Source organism: Haemorhous mexicanus, chromosome Z (assembly GCF_027477595.1).
Source record: "Haemorhous mexicanus isolate bHaeMex1 chromosome Z, bHaeMex1.pri, whole genome shotgun sequence".
NCBI lineage: Eukaryota > Metazoa > Chordata > Aves > Passeriformes > Fringillidae > Haemorhous > Haemorhous mexicanus.
Window position 1 is genome coordinate 87,596,556 of NC_082381.1, and position 23,135 is coordinate 87,619,690.

Consider the following 23,135-nt stretch of genomic DNA (forward strand, 5'->3'; position numbering starts at 1 on the left):
AGAAATTAATGTGTTCCTGTTAGTAGTTTTATCTCCCCAGCAGCTAGTGAAGAGTTACACAGCTACAAAAAGTCACAGTTCAATATCCATCCAATGTGATTTCAAGCTACAGTTCCAAATGTTTCATACCCCATTGGCTTTAATAGGCTATTAATATTATATGTAAAAGCTTCAATTAAAGAATCAGTAATGATTTTGCTGCTTTTGCAGAACTATCTTGTCTTATTTTAATGTAAAACCCTAAACTTCCTCTCAGCAGGCTAAAAACCTGCTCCACCCATAGTTCATCCTTATTTTCATTGGAGTGGGGACAACAGCCTTACCATCATTTCCTAATTAGCTGTAGGTTTGGGCTCAGCTCCGTGTTTTACCAGGCTTCCTCCCTGACTCCAGGCAGAGCTGCATCACAGTGCTGAGGTCTCCAGGCTGGCTTGGCAAGGCAAGATGGGATTTCTGGGATAGCATGGCTGCTTCCAGCACCTGAACTGCGACTGCTGCAGGCTGAGGGGGAGTCATCTGCCACCTAGTCAGCTCACATGCAGTGCAGGTGGGTGTCTTTGCCCTCCTCAGCACCTCTTCCCTCATTTCTGAACCAGCAATCTGAGAATTCCTTGGCCTTGCAGGTGTACTGCAGAAGGACCAAGGACAACTTTCCACTTACTGTGTAAGGAAAAAACAAAAAAATCAAACAACAACAAAAAAATCCCTGCTGCCTTTTGGCATATGATTTTGCCAGTTTAAGATCCAAAGATCTCACTCTTGCAAGAGCAGGATCCACCTGACTGAGCACAGGATCCACTTCCCTACACAATCCCATCCCCAGTTCCTTGACATGCCTGCTGAAGATGCGCAAGTATCACACACAGCTCTTGGAAAACAAGAAATCTCGATGTTACCAGCGCTGAAGAGAGATGAGTCTGACTCCCACCACCAATGAATGTGCCTACATTCACCAAAACCCTCCAGGCACTTAGCTGGGATTTAGTCAACATGCTCCATGGAGAATAAGAGCCCCTTGAATCCCAAAGTATCCCAAAGATACATGAAATGAGTCACATCCCAAAAACACCTTTTTCTTTCCTGAGCACAACAGGAACTTTGGATGACCATTTCAGCTGCAGGTGGGATGGCCAGAGGGCCAAGCATGAAAACAGCATGGAAACCAGCTGATGTCAGGAAAATAACATCAGGAAGTGAGCTATGATTGTTTCCCCCTTAATATTTAATCCACTCAAAGTGCCAGTCTTAAATCCAGTTAAAATGTCACAGAAATTCACACTTCCTGCAACCACCTGCCACCAAAGGGGGACAAAGCTACAGAATTTTACCCAGACTTCCACTTTTGCCCTGGTCCTCTTGTTTCTCTCCCACAGCTACTGTAGATGATCATCAGCAAATGAATAAAACATACTTCCATGTGAATGGAACAACATGTGCCAGCTTTGCTGCTGGCATACTGTCCACATGACTAGCACTCCCCTTTGCTAACCCTTCTTCCCTCTTCTGCTGTTAACCCTCCACTCACAGACAAAAGGAAAATAAAGCAAACCTTGGGTACTTCTTCCCCCTCAGTGACATCAAAAAGTGATCTGGGATGAGGAGATGGAGGGAGTTATATTTCCACACAACATAAGAAAATCAGATACTGTAAAATAACAGGTCTCACAAAACTTTTTTTTTTTCTTGCAGAAATATTTTTAAAAGCAAGAAAAATGAAATAATTTGAAACTATAAATGGAAAAGGAAATAATTTGAAATTATAAAAGGAAATAATTTGAAACTATAAAAAGGAAATGCCCAGTTATATAGAAGGTAGCTTTTGGACTCCCCTGCCACAAACAACAGTGCTTAGTAAGCTTCAAAATCTGCTCTGATGATCTATGCAAAGAGTAAGATCATTGACAGCTTCACAGACTGCATATGAACACCTCAAAATCACTGTGTGAGCCACTCAGACTTCCCTCAGCTCAGCTATTCTGTATTCTTCTGCCACAAAGGTGGGACACAAGGACAGCCTGCATGACCTGAAGCATTTATTATTCAATATTATTCTGTATTTTCATGTTCTTCAATGAGATGCCTGACCTGCAGGTTACCCCACAGGGATGGCAGGGACTGATGACGGGAATATAAAATGAAAAAAAACTTAATGTTTGCATAATTTGGCCCCTGGATGAAATCTCAGAGTGAAATCAGAGGATCTTAAGATTATTAAGAGAGTCTGCCCTGGTTTTTAGGTTATATTTCACCCTTTGGCCATCTCACTTGGCTGCAGAATAAATATCACCTGTTATGGCAATAACAAATAGAGTTTGCTGGGGCTAAAGTTCCTGGTACAGTGCTTTATTTGCCTTGAACACTTCAGGAAAAGAATGCCTGCAAAAGAAACCTTCATTTATTGCACCATTTGAAGGCTAGCAGAGAAACCTTCAAACAACAAGCAGCTAACAACTGGGTAAATGCCAGATTTCACTGAGTTGTGCCAGGGATGTATTTGGGCATGTATTCTTTTGTTTGTACATCCCCCATAAAGTTGAATCATTGGGCAAATTTTGCTTAATCAAGAGCTTAAGCCAGCACATGTTTAAATCAATGGGAAGCAATCTTGATTTCCTAGGGAGGAATGGCAATCTAAATCACTTTATTATCAACTCAGACTCACTTTTTTTTTGCTCTCCCTGCAAAATCTACTGCTCAAGTGGCTTTAACCTCCCCTGTTACCATCAGTAATAGAGATCTCTAATCCAGCAAGTGGCCAAGCACCACCCACAAGCTTTTAAAGCCCTGGGGAAAGCTTAGAGCAATCCTGGGAAGCATCCAATACCATACTGGACTGATATGCAGAATAGCTATTTCAAGCTCTTTTCCCTATTTGTCCCGGGATAAAAAGGCATTAACTAATTATTTTAATTGCACTTTTTGTAGTATTTCTCATGGGACCTGGACTACAGCTGCCTCAGCTTGATCCCATTTGGCTGGGGGATGGGATGCTACTATAAAATGTTTTCCCCAGAGTGAATGGGGCTTTCTGCTGCAGCTGTCTGTGTCGAGGTGGGGGAGCTGTTGGAACAGGTGCATGGCACAGAAATTCTCCCTAGTTTGAAACTATCTCCTAGACTCCAGCAGGAAATCTTCATCCAGCTCCTCAGGAGCAAGGCCAGATGAACTCTCCCCCCCACCTTTTTGGTGGGGAGGAAATCTCACAGTGATTACTTTTAAAAGAACAAACACCTGTGTGGGATCAATGCCCTGACAATTGTACTGATGTGATTTTTTTCAGCCAGAATTTTCTTCATTTCTGAGGGCAAAATGTTGAAACTGTTTAGAAGAGTCATGATCTCACAGGCAACCTGCAACAAGATTCAGATCACTTATGGAAAAATATTCAGTTAGGAATGGAGTGAAGGAAAACACCCCCACAGAAACCTGATTAATCAAGTACAATTGGCAGTGAGCACAGAAGAGAGATTGTGCTCTTTAGGAGATATTTTTTGGTGCAGATGAGGTTCTGCTCCCCTTCAGGTGACATTGTCCTGTTTTCCCTGCATTCCTGTTTCAGGCCTGGTGGAACTGTTGCAGCCTCAAAGCCCACACTCATTTTGCTTGGGCTCCAGTCTTTTACTTCTCCTGCTTGATGAGAGGCAGGAGAGGAAGGCAATTGGGATTTCCAGCCGGACTATCACTGCTAAAAATCTGTTTCCTCCTGAAAATCTCGCTCAGGTTAAAGATGAGTTACATCAGTATCAGAGACACTGAGGTAGGTGTAAGATGTTCCCAGGAGCTGGTTAGATCCTGTTTTGCAAAGGTCCCATGGTATCATCCTCTTCTAAACTTGCTACTGGGAACCTCTTTGTTCAGGGTGGACTAGGGGCTGACATTTCCCACCAGCACAATCAGAATCTGATAACCAGAAATGGACATCTCTCCTGCTCCATGTGTGATGTTAGGGAGTTAACTTTCCTCCCCCTTTGTTATTTCAGTTCATTTACTGAAAAAATAACAGATGTGCCTAGAAGAGGAGCTTTGGGAAATATTCCTGGTTTTTTCACTAAACAAACTCTGACAAGTTGAACATCCGAAGTACAGCAGCTCCCTTCCTCTCTCTGACCTTTTCCTCCCAGCTTGGGGAGGTTGTCAAAGGCCTCTCCTCCTCCCTTCACAATTTCTGCGTCTGCAGCCTGGTCTGAACATTTGCTTGCACGTTACCCCCGGGTGAAACAGCATCTTCTGACTGTGGAAGAGATTGAATTTTATCACTATATTATATTTTAGGTGCAGATAGGGTTTTCTTTGATTCTCCTACATCTGCAGAGTTGTTTAATGAAAGTACAGCATCTGGTCTAATGGGCCCTAATTAAAAATAAAATTTTAAAAGTATCACTTTCTCAAACAGTTCTAACTAGCTGTTCCAGACTACATTATTTTATGGAAAAGTGCATGGTGTGCCAGGGCAGAGCAGCTTTTTAATGAAGGAAACATGAAGCTGCATCGCTACAAGCACTACAACCTGGCTTAAATTGGAATACCAATGGAAAAATCAAACCTGTCCTGCTCTCAGCCACCTGTGTTTGTTGTTGCACTCTTCCTCATGTTGCACAGCATTAGTGTTTGCATAGGTTTTCCACGATTAACTGAGAGGCAATCCAGTTTAGAATAAGCCCAGCAGGAAAATAATTTTAAAGGTTAGTTGTCAGATGGCTCAGCTTCCCAACAAACAAACAGACCCAAAATCAGGAAAAGGGATGCTACTCTGGAATTTGGAGATGAAGGGGTGAGAAGGCTGGACACTTTTGGCAGTGGGGCTGCTTTCTGTGAGCTGAAAGTGCTTGCAAAGTGATGGCCTGAAAACGTGACTTGTGGCATTCTCAAGCCCTGCTGAAATCTTCCGACAGCATCGCATCGCATCTCTATTTTTGCACACCACAGGCTGGTTCTCCAGCAAAGCCAGTCCAGCTCAATCAGGCAGGAGGATAAAGAAGTGCCACAAAGTGTGCAAGACAGAAAGCCCAAGAGCCACATAAGGATGGAGGATTTTAAGCACAGGAGAACTTCTGCCTCACTGTGTCCCCTCAGGAGAGGCACTGCATTCCCTTGGGGAGGCGGTGGGGAGGGATGTGCGGGGGACTGTGCTGTGCTGGGCTGGATGTTGAATAACAGAGCTGGATGTTGTATAGCTGCTCGTGGGCAATTATGTACAAAGTCACAACAGCGATGCTAGAAAGCTCCAGGCATCTTCACCAGACTTTTTTGGCCATTAATCCAACAGAAGGCTGCTAATGGCATCTGATCGCTTTCTTTGTGCTACTGCTATTTAAGGCCACTCTGAAGGGCACAAACTCTTCCCTGTTATACAATGTGAGATTCAGGCAAAATTATAACCCTGGGTTTCAGAAGGATGAGTTCTCAAAATGACAATAAGCTAACAAGATGTGAACTTTATTTTTTAAGTCCTCAGCTGGAAAGGAATCACCTCTTGAAAAGCAAGGATCTCTGATCATAAATGAAATATCATCTAGATAGAGGGCACCAAAAATTCACCCATGGCATTCCATTACTAAAAACCTTTACAACAACACTGTGGTTATGAACCTTTCCCGTCACAAAGGTCTATTGCACTGCAGCTCCTGCATGTCCACCCAGCATCCCTGCACATGGAAAACTGCACAGCATCCCCTGGGAATTTCAGTGCATGCCAGTGTGCAGCAGAGGGTTTTAATATGGGTCAAAAAGAGATATGCTAGCACAGGAAGATGGGCAGCAGCCAGAGGTGTCCTTCCCTTTATCCATGCAAAGAGAGCTCCTGTAGTAGGTCCGAGGGTGGGTGACACAGGTGATGGAGGGACTGGAGCATCTCCTTTGAAGAAATGCTGAGGGAGCTGGGGTTGTTCAGCCTGGAAAGGAGCCTCAGTTGAGAGGCACCCTCAGCCCTGGGTGTCCCTGGGTGTCCCTGTGGGCAGGGAGGGTCAGAGCAGGGCCCAGGATCTTCTCTGGGGACCAGCAATGGCACCAGAGCCACAGGCAGGGACTGAGCCCAGCAATTCCCCTGCACAGGAGGCACAACTTCTGCCCTGGACAGTGATCAAGCCCTGAAACAGAGAGGGCCTCCCTCCCAGAGGATACTCCAGACCCTTCTGGACACAGTCCTGTGCCCTGTGTTGTGGGATGATCCTGCTGGAGAAGGGATGTGGCACCAGACTGACTCCCTCTGGTCCCTTCCAAATTTATCCAGTCTGGGATTCTAGAATCCTGTGAACCAGAGAACCAGACACACCAGGTCCAGCTGGGCAAACTTTCAACATCCAAAACTGGTATCAAGCTTATGAGGCTTTCAGTCCATCTTTGGGGTGAAGGACCTTTAGTGTGGTCATGCAATGGTCAGCCTTGGCTATGGCAAATTATTTTATTTGTTCCCTTCCAGAAAAAAGAAGACAGATAATTCATTGTCTGACTGGGAAAGGGCTCACACAACAATCCACAGCCACTGACTGTGAGAACTGCCCAAGTATTGGCCTCACATTAAGAGGAAATAGATCTTTCTCAGAATCTGGAGAGTCATCTAATATGAGCAAAAGCAGAGCCAAGCTATTGGGAGAGGCAAGGATTCTGCTTATCTTCACACTTAGGCAGCTCCTGACAGCCTCAGGGAAAGAGTTCACCTGACTCAGGAAGGAGGGTGTGAATCATTTTAGCCACCACAGAGATATAGCTTCCGTGAACTTAAAGACAATGATGTCAAAACTGTGCCACTCAGCAAGTGCCACACTGCCTGCCTTCCTCCCTTCCCCAAGAGGGACTAAGTCAGAATCCTAGCATGGTCTCTCCTGCCCTGCATAAGGAAAACTCAGAGGGAAAAGCTGGAAGAGGGTAGGAGAGTACCTGGGAGTCAGAGGCACAAACACAGATTTTTCAGCCAGACTGAAAAATCCCCCATCCTGTGGAACGACTCCAACACAGGACAAGGCTAGGAATAATGACTCAGTTTTGTCCAGATCCCTTAAAAACACACTGAAAACACATTCTAAAACACCTATAAAATGATTGGGTTTATACAGGCTAGTGAATATCTAAAGGGAAATCTAACCAGCTTGTACAGAAAGCGAGTCAAATGCAGTTTTTCATTTGGCTTGCAGTCAAAAAGAAGATCAAATGATGTACCAAATCCTACCTTCACAAGAACACAGGACAGCAGTGTGGCTGAGAGCAGAATTTGATTGGAAAAAAAAGGAGTGAACTGGCCATTTCAATCCCTGCTGTGAGCATTCCTGATTAACACCAGCTGATACTTTTAGAATAGTAGGTCTGAGGATTAAAGTATTATGTAGGCTGAAAACATTACGTCACATCTCTAAAATTACTTTTTATCATTTAATACTCTGCATTCTATTAGGTTCAATTCTTAGGTCCACAATCAATAATGAGAACCTCCACCTAAAATCCAGTATTTAGGGTTACTCACCCTCAGAGGCTTCTATAAGAGATTTTGCCTCCAGATCTGCTTCATTATATTTTTTCATTTGTTTTCTTCAAAACCTACCTTTATGGTTTCTCTGTGAACCAACGGAATGTCCCATATGTAGATTAAGGAAAACTACTATTTTTGTTTTACTCTGATAGTTCTTAACAGAAAATAGCAATGCAATTTCTATTCACTCAAATATCTAAGCTCCAAATAATACATTTTACAAAAAAAAAACTGCATTCCAAACAAAACTAACCCAAACCAAACCAAACCAAAATAAAAAAGAAAACCCACCAAAAAAACCTACTCAGATCCTAAAGTTCACAATCTTGGTGTCCTCTCTTCCCATGTTCACCTTCCAGAGGTCAGGCACCAGATTGCTTTACCTGTCACTGCTCTGTTTACTGCAAATAGGAGGAAAACAGTTTTCTGGATGTCACATTATACAGAAAGACTTTAAAAGAAAAGGCACCTTATATTAAAAGTGGCAAGTAAAAAAAATCTGATTAATGCTCTATCCTTGTATCATCATTATTATAATATACAATATAATTGTGTATTACATATATGTCTGATTAAAGATATATTCTGTGCTTTTTCTGAACTAAAATTTATAAAAAATAAAGTCCAGTTTGAAATGAGCCATGGACCTGTACAGAACATGACTGTGGTGCATAAAAGCCAGAGTCCTTCAAATAGAATGTTAGCTCTCTCTCAGTGATAGATCTGTAGAAAAGCTGTTCAGAAAATACATGTTATAAACAGCAGAGGAGAACAGGCATCTCTGTAAAAGTTGCTTTTTAAGGCAGCTAGTCAGGTAATTCAGCCCTTCAGTGTGCTCATCTCTCTCCACTCACTCCAGAAACTGCTTAAATTATCAGTTTAGATATAACAACAGATTGAGGGAGGGGATTGTGCCCCTGTGCCCCTGGGCTCAGGTGAGACCCCACCTGCAGAGCTGCCCCAGCCCTGGCTCCAACAGCACAAGGACCTGGAGCTGCTGGAGCCAGTGCAGAGGAGGGCACGGAGATGCTGCCAGGGCTGGAGCCCCTCTGCTCTGGAGCCAGCCTGGCACAGCTGGGGCTGCTCACCTGCACAAGAGAAGGCTCCAGGGACACCTCAGAGCCCCTGCCAGGGCCTCAAGGGGAGGGGCTGATAAAAGAGATGGAGAGCAATTTTTTACAAAGACAGATAGTGACAGGACAAGAGGAATGGCTTTAACCTAAAAGATGAATGATTTCGATGAAATGTTAGGAGGATATTCTATCTTAGTCACTTAGTTTTTGTAAAGAAGCTGGAGCTCTGAGCTCATCACAGGATCTCAGAATAGTTTACATGGGAAGGGACCTTGAAGCTCATCCAGTGCCACCCCTGCCATGTGCAGGGACAGCTTCCACTATCCCAGGTTGCTCCAAGCCCCATCCAGCCTGGCCTTGGACACTCCCAGGGATCCAAGGACAGCCACAGCTGCTCTGGGCACCCTGGGCCAGGGCCTGCCCACCCTCCCAGCCAGCAACTCCTTCCCAATATCCCATTTGAATCCACCTCTCCCACAGGCAGGGACAATTTATGGAAGGCAGGAACTTCTGGTGATCCTCTATTCCTACTCAGTGCCATCCAGAGAAGGCTCACCCTGAAACGGTGGCAGTTTGCTCAGAGCCTTTTCCAGTGAAGGTCTGAGTATCTCCAAGGAAATTCCACAGTTCCTCCTAGCAGACTCTTGTAATGTTGAATGAATGCTCCCACCTAATAAATTTGCCTTGAAATTTCACAAAACTTTTGTAAATTTCCTCAGGATGGATTTTCTTTCCTTTCCTTTCCTGTCTGTCTGTCTGTCTGTCTATCTATCTATCTATCTATCTATCTATCTATCTATCTATCTATCTTTCAGTGAGAAAATAATATTAAAAATACTTTGATTTGTGGCCCAAAAAATCTAGTGTAGTCTAGGACCATGAGCAATTTCCTTTCAGAGCTAAGTAAACCCTTTTTTTTTTTTTGGTCAGATATTGAAAAGTGTTAATATTCATTTACCTTACTTATAATGTCCCTCTTTCTGTTCCAGGCCTTGAGAGATATCAAAAGCTTAGGTGAAAATCAGTAGGAGTCATGTCAATTGTGCTAATCTCAATCTTTTTTGCAAATAACAACAATCCTGGGTTTTTTGGTGATATTAATTCAGGATCATAGGCCACCAGAAGCTGTGAATTATTTCAACACATAACACAGCAGCATTTTTTGGTTTCATCGTTAAGAATAAAACCTTCTTGCCAAGCAGATCTACTGAGGTGTGAAGTGGACAGGCATCTGCCCTGCTTTGAATCTGCTCTTTGACACTGATATTTTTCTCATTAGCTGCCTAATACTGGAAAGGGTATCAGTTTCAGCTGCAGGTCTAGGAAGCTGCCCATGCTAAGTAAATTTCACCAGCTGTTGGTCTTATTTCCAAAATTTAGTTATCCATTGAACTTGAGGTTCTTAGTCTATGAAGAACTTGAGTTTATGAAGAACTTGAGGTTCTTAATTTATGGTTACTTTTACATCAATAAGTACAAGCATACACATCCACTAAAACTGCATGATACTTTTCTTTTTAGAACAGAATGCTGCACATTTGAAATGTCATAAATTACATTACTTAAGCAAGGATAGACTATTGCTCAACAAAAATCCTTTACTAGGACATGGAAAATTATATCAGAATTAAAATATTTAAAGTAATAGAATTTTAGAATTAAGTGCAAAATGGTTATTACTGAAAACATAAGAAAGCTCTTTAAAAGATAGCATTTGATAGTTTGGGAGCTACAAAATATTGACAGCTTGACAGTATCACATGGAACTTACATTCCCTCCAACAAAGATGGTCACACATAATTTTTACTTGCAAAATCACTTACAAGATATTGACAGGAGCAGCAGCAAAACAGAACTGATAACTGAGCACACAGTTCACACATTGCCAGGAAAAACAGGCCAACAGCTATTTCCTTCTCAGATCTCAAGCTGGGATATATATAACTGAGTTCACAAACCAGAAATTATCATCTGCCCAGTCTTAGAGGTTCAAAATGTGGCATTTTGCTGAAACCACACAACTAGATAAGAACACCAAAAATATTATTAGCATTTAAACTTGTCACAGCAAAGTTTCAGACTTTAAAGGTCAAAGACATTAGTGTGAGATTTCCTTTCAGAAGTTGTACCTCTCTTCCTCTTCTTGGAAAAGGGAGCAGGAAGGTCCTTGATGGCTCCACATCCTTGCTGGTAAGACCCAGAAAGACTCAGTGAGAACATAAGTGAGGTGGGATTTTTTGTACTAATTAAATCTAATTTTCCTAAGAGGGACTGCATTGAGTTATAATCAATAAATTTAAATATTTTACAGCATGTCCTAATAGCAAGAATCACATTCTTGAGAGTTTTGTAAGGCAATTGCATCCTGTTTCTTTGGGAAATAATTGGAAAGTTAATAAATGAACACTAAGAGTTAGAACTGATAATGATGGGCAAACACAATAAAAAAGTAATTTTCTTGTTCTGTGAGTCTGAATCCTATTAGAGCAATTCACCTGCCCTGCATCACCTCCTTTGGCTCACTCTTTCCCAGAAATGAACTATTGATTACACTTCTAGTCTGTCATTTTCAGTGACCTATCAAGCCTCCCACACACCAATTTAAAAAATAGTTTCCAAGTAAAAGCTGTTCTGAAAATGAAGTAGACGTAAATTCATCAAACCCAACAAAAAAAGGAGGTTATTCTAATTCAATCCTATAACAATATGGTCTTTAGAAGCTCTACACAGTTAAACTTGAGCTATATGGGAACTTTGCAACAACTTAAGCTTGTCCATCTCTTCATGCATGGCTCCCCAGGTGCCATCCAAAGAGTCCCACCAAGGGTCAGAGAATGAACAGTTGACTTATTTAATGAGACAGGCTGCTTTCCATTTTTCCAAGGTTTTTTTCCACATAAATCCTGGAGTTCTGAGGCTCCTGGGCGCACGTACTTCATTGCATTCACTGTAGTCAGTGATAGATCTGTAGCTATCTCACAACCTTTTCATCTTGGGCAACTTGTTATTTCCAAAGCACTTTCACATCCTACGAGGAAGATGCTATATAAATGCAAATACTGATGATTCCCATTTTACATTTTTTTTCTGACAAGAAAACACTGCTGGTTTTCAATACTTTAAAAAATACTTATGCCTGAAATCAGAAGTTAACTCCTAAAAATAAGTTAATATTAAAGTAAACATAATAACAGCCAAGAATAAAGTCACTCTGCAAAAGCAGAGATTTAGATTTGGAGGGAACTAAGACTGGTGGTCAAAAATCCCTGTGTTCCTTAAACAGTTTAATCCAAAATAGTTGCAGTCTTTCAAAACCATGATTCATACACATATTGATATGTTCTAGAAATATCAGAATTATTCTAGAAACAGGTTTAGGTGCTTCTGTACATTGATTTTAAAGCAAGCCTCTTTGGTCTCTGTCTGAAATTTGGATAATTTTTGAGCAAAAAATCAACTTGTTTGGTTACTGTTTATTTAAAATAATACAAATAATTAGTCCATCAAATCCTTCAAACTGATGTACCTGAGGAAAAGTCTTTTGAGAAGGGAGCTGTGTGCATAACCCTCCTGGCAAACAGTACAGAGCACAGGGCCAGTGGGTGGCTGGGGAGTCATTTTGTTCTTCAAAATAAAGCTGTAATAGGACGTGGGTGCTGCATCATCCCTCTGGAGTGCAATTAATTGCAATTACTGCAGCCTCTGTGGCTTCTGACACACTTGCAGGGATAGCTGAGTGTTCTCTTTTTGCCCATGAAACAAGCTGCATTTTCTCTGTTGTGTTTTATCTGATCTGCTCCTGGTCCATCTTGGTTTTGGGGTTGTTTTTTCTGGATATTTTTTTAATCTTGGCTTTTGTCTTTCTCTCTGTTCCATGATGTCTCTGCACCCTTGAAAACCTAGCGTACAATTAGAGCGTGTAATGGCAGAGAGGTGCAGTGCTGCTATCAGCCTCCCCTGCATGTGATGGAGAGATTTATCACTGCAATCCCCCAGCAAACTGGTGGAAAGTGGATAATAGGTCCTAGATAAAAGATTTACTTGAAACCAGAGAACAATATCTTAAATCTCTTTCTCCAAGGACAGAGCCAGTGTCACATTGTCACATTCGTGGGGTCAGGTGCCAAGACAGAGGTTCCTTTTCCTCCCATCTCCCCCCCACACGGGATCACCTGCCTGCTATTTGGTTTGATGGGGTCCTGCATGACCTGCAGCCTCAGCAAACACCCTGAGCACTCATCCCTGAAAACTCAGGCTCGTGCTCAAATGAACATTTCTTTGATTAACTTGGCAGCATCTGCACAGTGCTCAAATTCTATTTAGGTAGCACAGGAGAAAACATCCTATAACCCCACAGAAATCATGTTGAGGAAATCAGCTCTGAGTCAGATTAAATAGGACTTAATTTGACTTCTGATTTGTTTACACTTCATCACACAGCCAGTCTCCATTATGATCCCTCTTTATTTCCTACTTCTACAATTTCACACCATTCTTTTAACATATGAAACTATTATTAGAACTATTCAAGTACTCCGAGGTTTTTGGCAACTCCGTTACCTGCAGGTGCTAGCAGCTTGCTAGCACTAAAAGAATCAATCTAAAGTCCACGGTGAAGTTCTGCACGTAATTGCAAGAGATCTTTAGCTTTCAATTCCCCCTCCCATAGCACGCGTGCATCTTACAGATGTGCCATGCCTGCCTCTGAACTCCCACTTCCTGACATAACAAAGATATTTTACTTTAGAGAGAAAAATTACCATTTGAAAAAACTTAATTCCTTTGTGTTTGGAGTTGACTCACAGTTTTAACCCAGCTTTCAGATTAATGCAGATGGCTGTGGAGCCAGGTTTCCTGTAAAACTCGTGGGAATGGATCAGAAACGTGCCGAGCAGAGAACAGCATATACCCTCCGCAAGAAATACAGCCAGACTAGGAGAGCAGCAGCAACTTGGCGCTTTGCCATCAAATTTCCCTTATTTTACTGCTTATTTACCTTCCACACATGCTGTGGCTGCCCTCCTATTTTGCCAGGCTGCCCCTTTCTCTGTGTTTCTCCTCCACTGCCACTCACGGACTCCTGCTTCTCTGGCTCTTTGGGTGACGGGCTGTCCCCCTCTCTCCTCCCGCATCGTCAAGCCAGATCCAGCCTTCGCCTCTGCATCACAGGCAGCTTCCACCAATGCTGGATTTCAGTTTCCTCCTGATGTCAAGTTTCAGCCCAGCCCACGGCTATTGCATCATGAGCTGGAAAACCCTCCTATGCTCCAGATTTTGCAAGGGATGTTTGCAGAGAAGCAGCAGTTTTATTCATTCTGTGCTTGATGCCCCATTTCTTTTGCAGCTTTTCTCTCTTATGTGACAAGAAACAGCTGTTTGTATTGAGGGAAGCCTCTTTCTTGAGCTAAATCCCTTTCCTTTTCTAGAAACAGATCTTTCAGTTACTCCAGTGGGACTGAAATCCCCTGGGGTCAACAAAACTTTCCAAAGGAGCATTTCTTCTATCAGACTTTATTTTTAAATCCATAAGAAACATTTAGACCATTTTTAAAGGGGATTATTTCTCTCAAAATAACATTATTCTAAATTTAAAATTTTAAATCCATGCAATTTTTTTACATGTATGAGTGCTAAAAAGAAAAAAAAAAAAAAAAAAAAAAAAAAGAGAAACAAGGGAACAAGGGAGAGTGGGTGGTGTGGTGCTGGCGAAAGAAATTACCTGCATAAGTTTTAGTTAAATGCTGTATATACAGGGTAATCCTGCAAACCACCTCATGAGCAAATTGATTCCAACACTGACCTGTTTGGGGCCACTCAGTTGTGTATGGCAACACAAAACAGGTTGAAATTTTCAGAATCTGGGTTATTAGCTTAATATCTGATTGAGGCCAGGGCTGCCTACTGCTGTTTGTTTAACACACTGCACAAAGCAGTTTTCTGCTCCTGCAAAAAGCCTCGGGTGCAGATCTGCAGTGAGACTGAGCACTCACAGCAGATTGCTGATGACTTGTGGAGAAATGTCCCTGCCTTATCAACTCTGCATCACATTTTGCACCGCAAATCGCGTTTGAAGTTTTAAAGCTGGATGAATGTGTGAGCTTGATTACAGACATTCATGCAGATAAGATTGTGGAAGAGAAGTTACATTGCAGGACTACAACCTTTCTCATACAATTCTGTGCCAGATCTCTGCAGCTCTGTACCAGATCTTTGCAATTCTGTAATAATTTAGCAGTTTACTTGACTTAAAAAGCAGCTGGAGAATGCTTTTTCCAAGCTCTGAACGACTTGCTCTGTTTAAATCCACCACTAAATCTGGACTCTAACTCAGTGAAATTAATGGCTGTACCATATTCCAGCTTTCAGAACTCTCAAATCAGATATATTTGCAGGATTCTATGGGATATTCAGGAATAGAAGGAATAAAATTTTGTTTCCTCACACAGAAAAGGCAGTAAAAAGAAAGTGAGAATGTTTTCACCCAGTCCTGAGGATCAAGAAGTGGCAAGTTCAAACTGAGCCTCTCAGGAGTGAGAACTCACAGAGAGTTTTATCCCAAGGAAGCAAAGCAGATCAAAAGGCATTGGTTTCAGAAATGCTGTAAATATGCATGCACAGGCTACTGAAAAGATCTGGCGCTTCTGAGCAGGGAGAAGGTGAGGTCCTACTGCTTCCAAGGGATATTGTTATCAACACAGCAGTGTCCACTGTCACCTTCAGAAAACCTTGCTGCCTTCTTTTGCTCTGGTTGGGGAGCAGCACCCTGACTGCAGAGCAAAAATATTAAAACACAAAATAGAGTAAACACTCAGCACATGGAGAGTGCTAATCGAGCACACACTGGAAAAGCAAGATGATGCTGCCACTTTGCTACTAATGCCAGAAATGACGTTGTCCTAGACGCTGCCAGCTCTGCTCTGCTCAACATTTGAGAAATAAAAGAAAGCTTTCTGTCAAGAACACAGCAATGATGATGATGATGATGATGATGATGATGATGATGATGATGAAACCCAAATTCTTCAACCAGCATACAGAGGCACGACTGCAGCAGGGCAGATAAACAATCTGATAGGTGCTCCGTGTGCTCCACTGACAAGGGGTGACACTCAGGAGTCACTGCCTGGAAGTACAACTCAGATTGCAATCAATAAGAGAATCTGCAGTATTTGCTTTGCATCTCTACTTGTTCATGAGTTTGAGTCAGTTTGCATTACTGTGCATTTTCATCCCCTGGGTACAGCAGGCATGGAAGAGATAAGGTAAGAGAAGTAAAGGAAGAAGCGAGAAGGAGGCACAGTTAGTTTTTAGGAATATAATGAACAACTCGGTATTTTAGGCCTGTCACAGCCATTCTACAGCCACACTGCAAAGCTGGCAGTTACAGCCTTGCCCAAACAGGCATCCAAAATTTTCTTTCAGCTCTGCTGCCAAACATATCTTGAGGCTTCTAAATGTTTGGGTGCCACAGTGCAGAAACCTAGTGTAGTACTACCCTCCATGCAGGGAACTTTGTGAGAAGTTCATTTTGCTCCAGGGGATTTTCTGCAGACAGAAATCACAGAGGGTGATAGCCTAATAGGGTTTTTCAAAAGGACTGCACAATGGAAATACCCACAGTTACGAGAGAAGTAGGAGTTCTAGAGATAACAGTTTTTTGAGACATGTAACCCTATACATCTTCAGAACAGAAGCCAGTCATTAAACAGCTTATGATTCCAGATGACTTCCCTGCATGAGTTTCTTATTTCAAAACTGCCATGTGCCCAAGATTTATGCCTTTTTCCTCAGAAGCCACGAGCAGCAGCCTTCCTCAGAAACTGTACTGTGAGCTGACCTGATACTGAGGTATGAGAAACAAATACAACTGCTTCTGCTTATTGCCATAATCTCTGATTACACACGTGTCCGAAGCATTTCATCACATCCCGCAGAAATTAAGGCCCTGGGGAAGCAGAAGCTCGCTGTGCAGTTCTTGGCATGCCTGGCCAGGCAGAGGGGAGAAGGATGACAGGCACTCAGGTGGTGCTAAAACTTCAGCAGCATCACAGCCTGAAGAGTGTACTGGGAAACTTGAACAACAAGCAATAAATTCCAAAATGCAATACTTCCCAAGCAATCAACTCCAAGGGTAGGAAGGAAACAGAGAGACCAAGCCATCTGCAGGCCAGTGTTATTGCAAGGTCATGGAAACTGCCTAAGGACCAGGATTGTTTTCTTTCAAGATGGAGAAAGGTTCCTTCTCCTGGAATTCCAGCATCCTGAAGTCTCCACGAAGGCTGGTGAAATCCAAGCCTCTGCAAACTCTTCAACATTGTAAAAGTGGTTCAAACAACTAGTGAGAAAAGCTTTCATACCTTTTTTCTTCTGGGTTTTTCTCTGAAATGGGATCTGATCTTACAGGTAGATTTGAAGACGGAGGAGCACACTATTCCTAGCCACAAACAGAAAAGCTGAACACACATCAGAACAATCATATTTGCCAGAGAAGACAGGAGAAGGAAAATTCACAGTCAGAACTGGAACATTATTGCACCATATGCTTTCCAACAGCCAAGCACAACAGGGGCCCTGCACAATCCTTGCCTTACTGCACCCTGTTGTATTTCCACCTGGAAAGACATATGGCAGTGCCTAGGAGAGAAAATGTTCCTTTTTCTTTTTTTATTTTCCTAATGTTAATGTTATTTCCCAGCTTTAAAGGAACATGTAATTATGAAACACGCTCAGCCCAAGGATGAAAAAAACTCTTCCTATCTCCTCCCACTAACTACAAAAACGGGTCCATTGACTTGTTGGTATTATGACTAAATGAAAATTTGAAGGCATGGCTTAGATACTATTTTTTCTCATGCATCACTGACAAAATTGCCTGCTCTGCAGAAATCTGGTGCCTCACAGTTATGGCAGAGACACTAAAAAGTGTCCTGGAAGTGTGACCTTACAAAAGTCATCCTTCTGCTTATGAAATGGAAAACACTGCTTTGTAGAGAACTGACCAGGAGCAAACATTCAGCACAGCAAGAGTCGCTTTTACCCCTAATTACAGTCAGTCTTAAAATGTCATTTTTTACCGAGAGCACATTCAATATTACAGGAACCTGCTCATGACTGCTGCTGGGTGAGGGAAGCAGTAGTTATGTTAAAAGACATAAAAATAAGAAACCACACAAAAAGATCTTATAACTACCCTCTCATCATTCTGGTTAGCAGAAGTATTTTAACAGTGATTTTATTGTAGCAGTAATGCTTTTCACCTCCTTTCACAGTAGCTCTGAAAGAGGTATGTTGACCACTTCTGCTAGAAGAGGGCTATATTTAAAAAGAAAACCTGCATAAAGTTGATTATTTTAAGCCTCACCACCCCATACCACCACTGAGTATGAGAGAAATATGGTGAAACTCTGTATTTATTTCACCAGCCTTGATTAATATAATTGTGAAGGGTTGTTCCACCTCCCATTAGTGAGGTTGCTCTTCCTCTGACCACCCCAAACTTAGCCCTGCGACATCCCCTGCCTCAAAGGGGCACATCTGGCTGTGACCAGAGATCGCCCCAGGCACCTGATCCAGCTGGGCTTCCAAGTGACTACTCCTCCATCACAGATTTTAAAGTGGTCACAGTGATTTTATCACTGAGTCTCAGAATCATTCAGGTTGGCAAAGACCTCCAAGACCATGGGGTCCCAGCTGTGCCCCATGCCCACCTTGTCACCAGCCCAGGGCACTGAGTGCCACCTCCAGGCCTTCCCTGAACACCTCCAGGATGGGGACTCCAACACCTCCCTGGGCAGCCCCTTCCAATGTTTAACAACACTTTTCATGAAGGAATTCCCCCTGATGCCCAACCTGAGCCAACCCCATGCCCAGCCTGAGGCCGCTCCCTCTGCTCCTGTCCCTGTTCCCTGGGAGCAGAGCCTGACCCCCCCGGCTGTCCCCTCCTGTCAGGAGCTGTGCAGAGCCACAAGGTCCCCCCTGAGCCTCCTTTTCTCCAGGCTCAGCCCCTTCCCAGCTCCCTCAGCCTCTCCAGGTGCTCCAGCCCCTTCCCAGCTCCTTTCCCTACCCTGGACACGCTCCAGCCCCTCCAGGCCTTCCGTGAGCTGAGGGAACATGGCTGCTGGGCCTGGCTCAGGCTGGGAGCTTTCAGTCTTAATCTCTTCATTTCCTGAAAAAAAAGACTGGTGAATTCCTTGGATACTTCCAGCCCTGATGACAAGGGTTCCCCCGTGACTGCCCATTCCTTGTGGAGTATCCTGGATGCCTGCTGAGCCCTGCATGGGCCTTGCTCAGGACGGGCTCCCTGCCCGGCCACCTGGGCCCACACCGCTCCTTTCGATCCATCACAGAGCACATCCTGCTCCCAGATAAACAGGTGTGACCTTCCCAGTGCAATTTGGCAGATGTTCCCAATATACCAAAGGCTGAGTGGTAGCCCTTATTTAATACACTGCGGAAAATCTGCCTGCGTCCTTCCTGAAGCAGAAAAACACTTTATTCCTTGTGCTTTCCCTTCTTTTTCACTGTCTTTTGCAACCAGAATTGAATGAACACTCATATGTATCCCTTTTGGAGGTTTGATAACATAGAACTACTTCTACATCCATTTCACTATATTGAATATTATAATTAAAAATAATCATACATAATTGTAAAATATATTATAAAAATAAATTATTTTAAGATAAGGAAGCATTGTTAATTTCATTCACAAGCAGGAACCTTTTGGCAAAGACATTATGTAAATTTTCAGTAATGTCTTCCATTTATTTCCCAAATGTAGTCAGATGCCTTTTAATGAGGCCTGCCCTAAACTCTTAATAAGCTTGGATGAGTTACCTACTCATTCATTTGGTCCAGGCAGACAAGCAAGTGTGCTTCACTAGCACAAATGATCACACAATCCATTTCAAGTTTACACATAATTATCTTCGCTTAGCACTCTTTTTCTTACAGCTTTTCAAAAACAGTCATTTGGGGGCAAACTGCTTAAAATGACAAGAGCAATCCCACTGATTTGAGGAGAACTGAATAAATGCAGCACTTTTGAAGATCATATGTGCTGCTTTTATGTGTTAGAATTAATATCAGATGTTCTCACACAGCAGCCAGTGAAGGTGCAGAAATAATATCATGTGGCATTTCTTGTCTTTCTTGTCATTTCTTGTCACAACACATCACAGGCAAGCAAGAAGCTGAAATTCCTTCCTGAAGTACCTGTCTCTCTCCATCCCTAAGTAAGGCCTCCAAGGATGATATCTCTGTCAAATGCCTCATATTTTGTGAGGTGGACAGAGATGATTCTGAAGTGAAGGCAAAATCCAAGGAGATTGCTTGACTGTAGCCAATGCATAATTTTTAAAAAAAGTTCATGATAGAAAAAGCAGCAAACTAATTCATCAGCTTTCTGATTAATACCTTTACAGAATCACAGAATTCACAAAATAACTGGGTTGGAAGAGACCTTCAAGATCATCAAGTCCAACCCATGCCCTAAACACCTTGACCAAACCATGGCACCAAGCACCATGTCCAGTCTTTTTTTGAACACATCTAGGGGTGGTGACTCCACCACCTCCCCAGGCAGGCCATTCCAATATTTTATTACCCTTTCTGTGAAAAACTTCTTCCTAATATCCAACCGATATTTCCCCTGTTGCAGCTTGAGACTGGTGTGCTATCAGAAAAAAAGCCTGTTTGGGAAAGAAAAGTTAAAGTCACACTTAATCCATAACTATATTACCCTGATTATCAAGATTAAATTAAGTTCCATGCTCAAAGGTTCAAACACACATGCTGCTTGAGGTAACAGATTTCCAAAAAAAACCAAAAAAAAAAAAAAAAAAAAAAAAAAAAGAGACTATGGCAACAGATTAGGGAAATTTTCAGTGCTACCCTGGAAAATCCCACATGCTCGTAGTTTAAATTATCCACTGCTTTTCAAAGATTATTATACCTTCAACTTACAACTAACTCAATTTTCTTTTCCCACTCCTGAAAATCAAACATTTTAGACTTTTTCTGCTCTGCACGAGGTTTACTGGCATCAGTTGTGCAGATTTTCTAACACTGTGTTGGTCAGGTACCTTTTTGTTCCCATGAACTTATCCATCACAGGCTTTTATTCTCACGGAGGTGTTGTAAAGCAGAAGATTTATAATGCTATTTTGGGTATTTTTGAGGAAAATAATTTGAGTATTTTGAGAGACAGCACTTCCTTGATGAGAAACCTGCAGGATTGCTCCCTGCCAGTATGTGAGTATGTGAATTACCAGCTGAAGAGAAGCTGTTGCCCCCATCAGGTATCTTACAACAGTAAAATATTTTGTTGTAAATTGACTTTAGTGTAATAAAGTTATGAGTTTTTTAGTTCTCTTGCATCATTACTAGAAATACAAACAGGTAATATACTGAAATGTGGATAAACCTTCTGTCTTCAGAGGATCCCTCAGAGTTGTTAGTGGTAGGTAGAGAGAAATGCAATTGGTAAGTAAAATAAATGGGCTGCAGATTGATCTTGGTTAACTGCAGTACTTAAATAATACAAATGACAAAACACTGCAAATGACAAAATAATTTAGTCAATGCATTTGATTTACAGAATAAAATATGTTTTAAGCTAAGGCTGTGCCATTTTTGTCCAGGGAGGGTTCAAATTTGAGTTTTTCAGGGCAAAGTCACCTGTGTACAAGCAGATGAAGGCAGGCTTGAGCTCTTCAGATGTACTTGGAATTCTCAAGATCTGAGGCAGCACCGATGTGGAAAGTACAGAGTAATGCTAATTGAGTTGTCTTCTGCTTGGCTGCTCTGGGTGATAGCCAGAGAGGGTCCTGCCTGTCCACACAAGCCCACATACCAATAAATTTCAGAAACACCCAGCCTCTAAGCCACAGAATGTTACCAAAATTTATTTGAATAGACAAGGCATGGAAAACCAAGTACTCCATGCACTAAAAAGCAAGGTAAACCTATCTATCTGAATTGAATTGAAAGTAGAATTTTGACCAAAATGAAATGCACGGGAAAAATCTGAATACATGCATGAGAAAGGGTGGATCCAGGGCAAAATGGGGCGAGTGAAAATGGATTAAAACTCTGAGAAACACTGGACACAGGAAATAGCTCCTCCTGTTCCATCATGGCATCTCCTGCCACACATGTGGTAACTAGCAAGCAATTTTTTAACTTTTCCAATACATGTCACTGAATAAGGGCTCTGGGTCTTTGTACCCTCTGTACAATGGTGATAAAATACTGGGTACAGTTTGAACCAACTTCTCCTCATGAAGCCTCAGCTACCCTTTGACAAACCTCTCTTTTCAAAATTTTCCAATCCTCCAGAATTGCTGCCCTGCTCTTATTTACAGTGCTCTAAACACAGAACAATTGATCACTTACATAGAATCATTTTAGACTCTCCTGCTAAGCAAACCCCAGCATATTAAAGAAATCAAGTCTGGCAGAAGGCAAGCACAAAAATAATGTCTCTTCAATTTCCCTTCTGCCTTTAAAATGTGTGCTGAATTGCACACAGCTCTTTCATTCTTCAGGAACAATTTACATGATTATATTGATTGAAGATACAGCTGGGAGGGGGTTCAGTACAGCACTCTCCACACCCAGGGCTGAAGGCGATGCTGTGGAGGAGAGAATAAGGACAGTAATTGCTCTAGAAACACAAAAGACCATGCTTCCAGCAAAAAAAGAAAAAAAAAAAAAGAAAAAAATCCCAAATGTGGGAAGAAGAATGGTTAGCACCTGTAAGAAGGTTTTTGTAGGTAGAGAACATGCTGAAAGAAAATTTGTGGAAGAGCTGTCATTTTTAAATGGAATTGAGGTCATACAAAGAATAAAATGCTCATGAAAATGGCATGCCAGTGTACACTGAGTGGTTTTTTCCAGGAACCTGTTAACTTGGAAACTTTTCAACACTTCTCTGAGCTTTGTTTTCCTGCACAGATTGGCATAAATTGGAAAGGAATAAAAAGCAGAGGAAAATAAATTTCATTTATATATACAGGACTGTGCCTGAGCACCAGCTCTGCAAAGTGGTACAAAAATTGTGTACTTAAATGCACACAGACACAAGGAAAAGCTTGTTTTGTTACCAGACATCAAGTCTTCAGAAAGAACTCTTCATGCTGACAAAGAACTGTGCACAGAACTGAAGTTTAGACTGCACAAGCAAGGCCCTTACAAGTGCTGCTCTGCTCTTCAGAACAAAACAACAGCACTTTCCCTCTGCTGTGACACAACCAGGTTGTTTAAAGGAAGCTATTTCATATCTACTTCATAACCCCACAAAGATAAACTGAAAGAAAAATGTGCCTTTGGGCAGGAAAAGCTTGGCAGAGAAGTGTCTTGTGAACATTTCCTCTTGTCCAGGTGAAGGACATGAACAAAAGCCCTTCTCTTTCTTGGCCAAATAAAGGACTTTGGTTATTTAGCTTATTTTGTTTTGAATACAGGTGTTGACAAGGCATCAAACACGCCAGACTTACTCAGTGTGAAGTTGTTAATTGTCTGGCCAAAGAAAATTTGGAGCTCTCAGATCCAGCTTTTCCTCTGTTATGGCACTGCTTTGAGGAGCACGGTGCAACCA

At 42.1% G+C, this 23,135-nt stretch overlaps 1 protein-coding gene across 4 annotated transcripts in view; it reads right to left on the reverse strand.

Moving 5' to 3' along the window:
• The window catches only part of ST8SIA5 (ST8 alpha-N-acetyl-neuraminide alpha-2,8-sialyltransferase 5), a 70,257-nt gene extending 56,533 nt beyond the window's left edge, over positions 1 to 13,724 (reverse strand). For 2 of the 4 annotated variants that reach the window (XM_059873152.1, XM_059873150.1), the window contains exon 1: positions 13,533 to 13,724. In XM_059873152.1, the coding sequence (XP_059729135.1) occupies positions 13,533 to 13,543 (11 nt within the window). In that variant the 5' untranslated portion in view covers positions 13,544 to 13,724. The remainder of the gene's footprint in view (positions 1 to 13,532) is intronic. The other 2 variants (XM_059873149.1, XM_059873148.1) reach the window with 1 other exon arrangement.
• Positions 13,725 to 23,135: the final 9,411 nt, after the last annotated feature.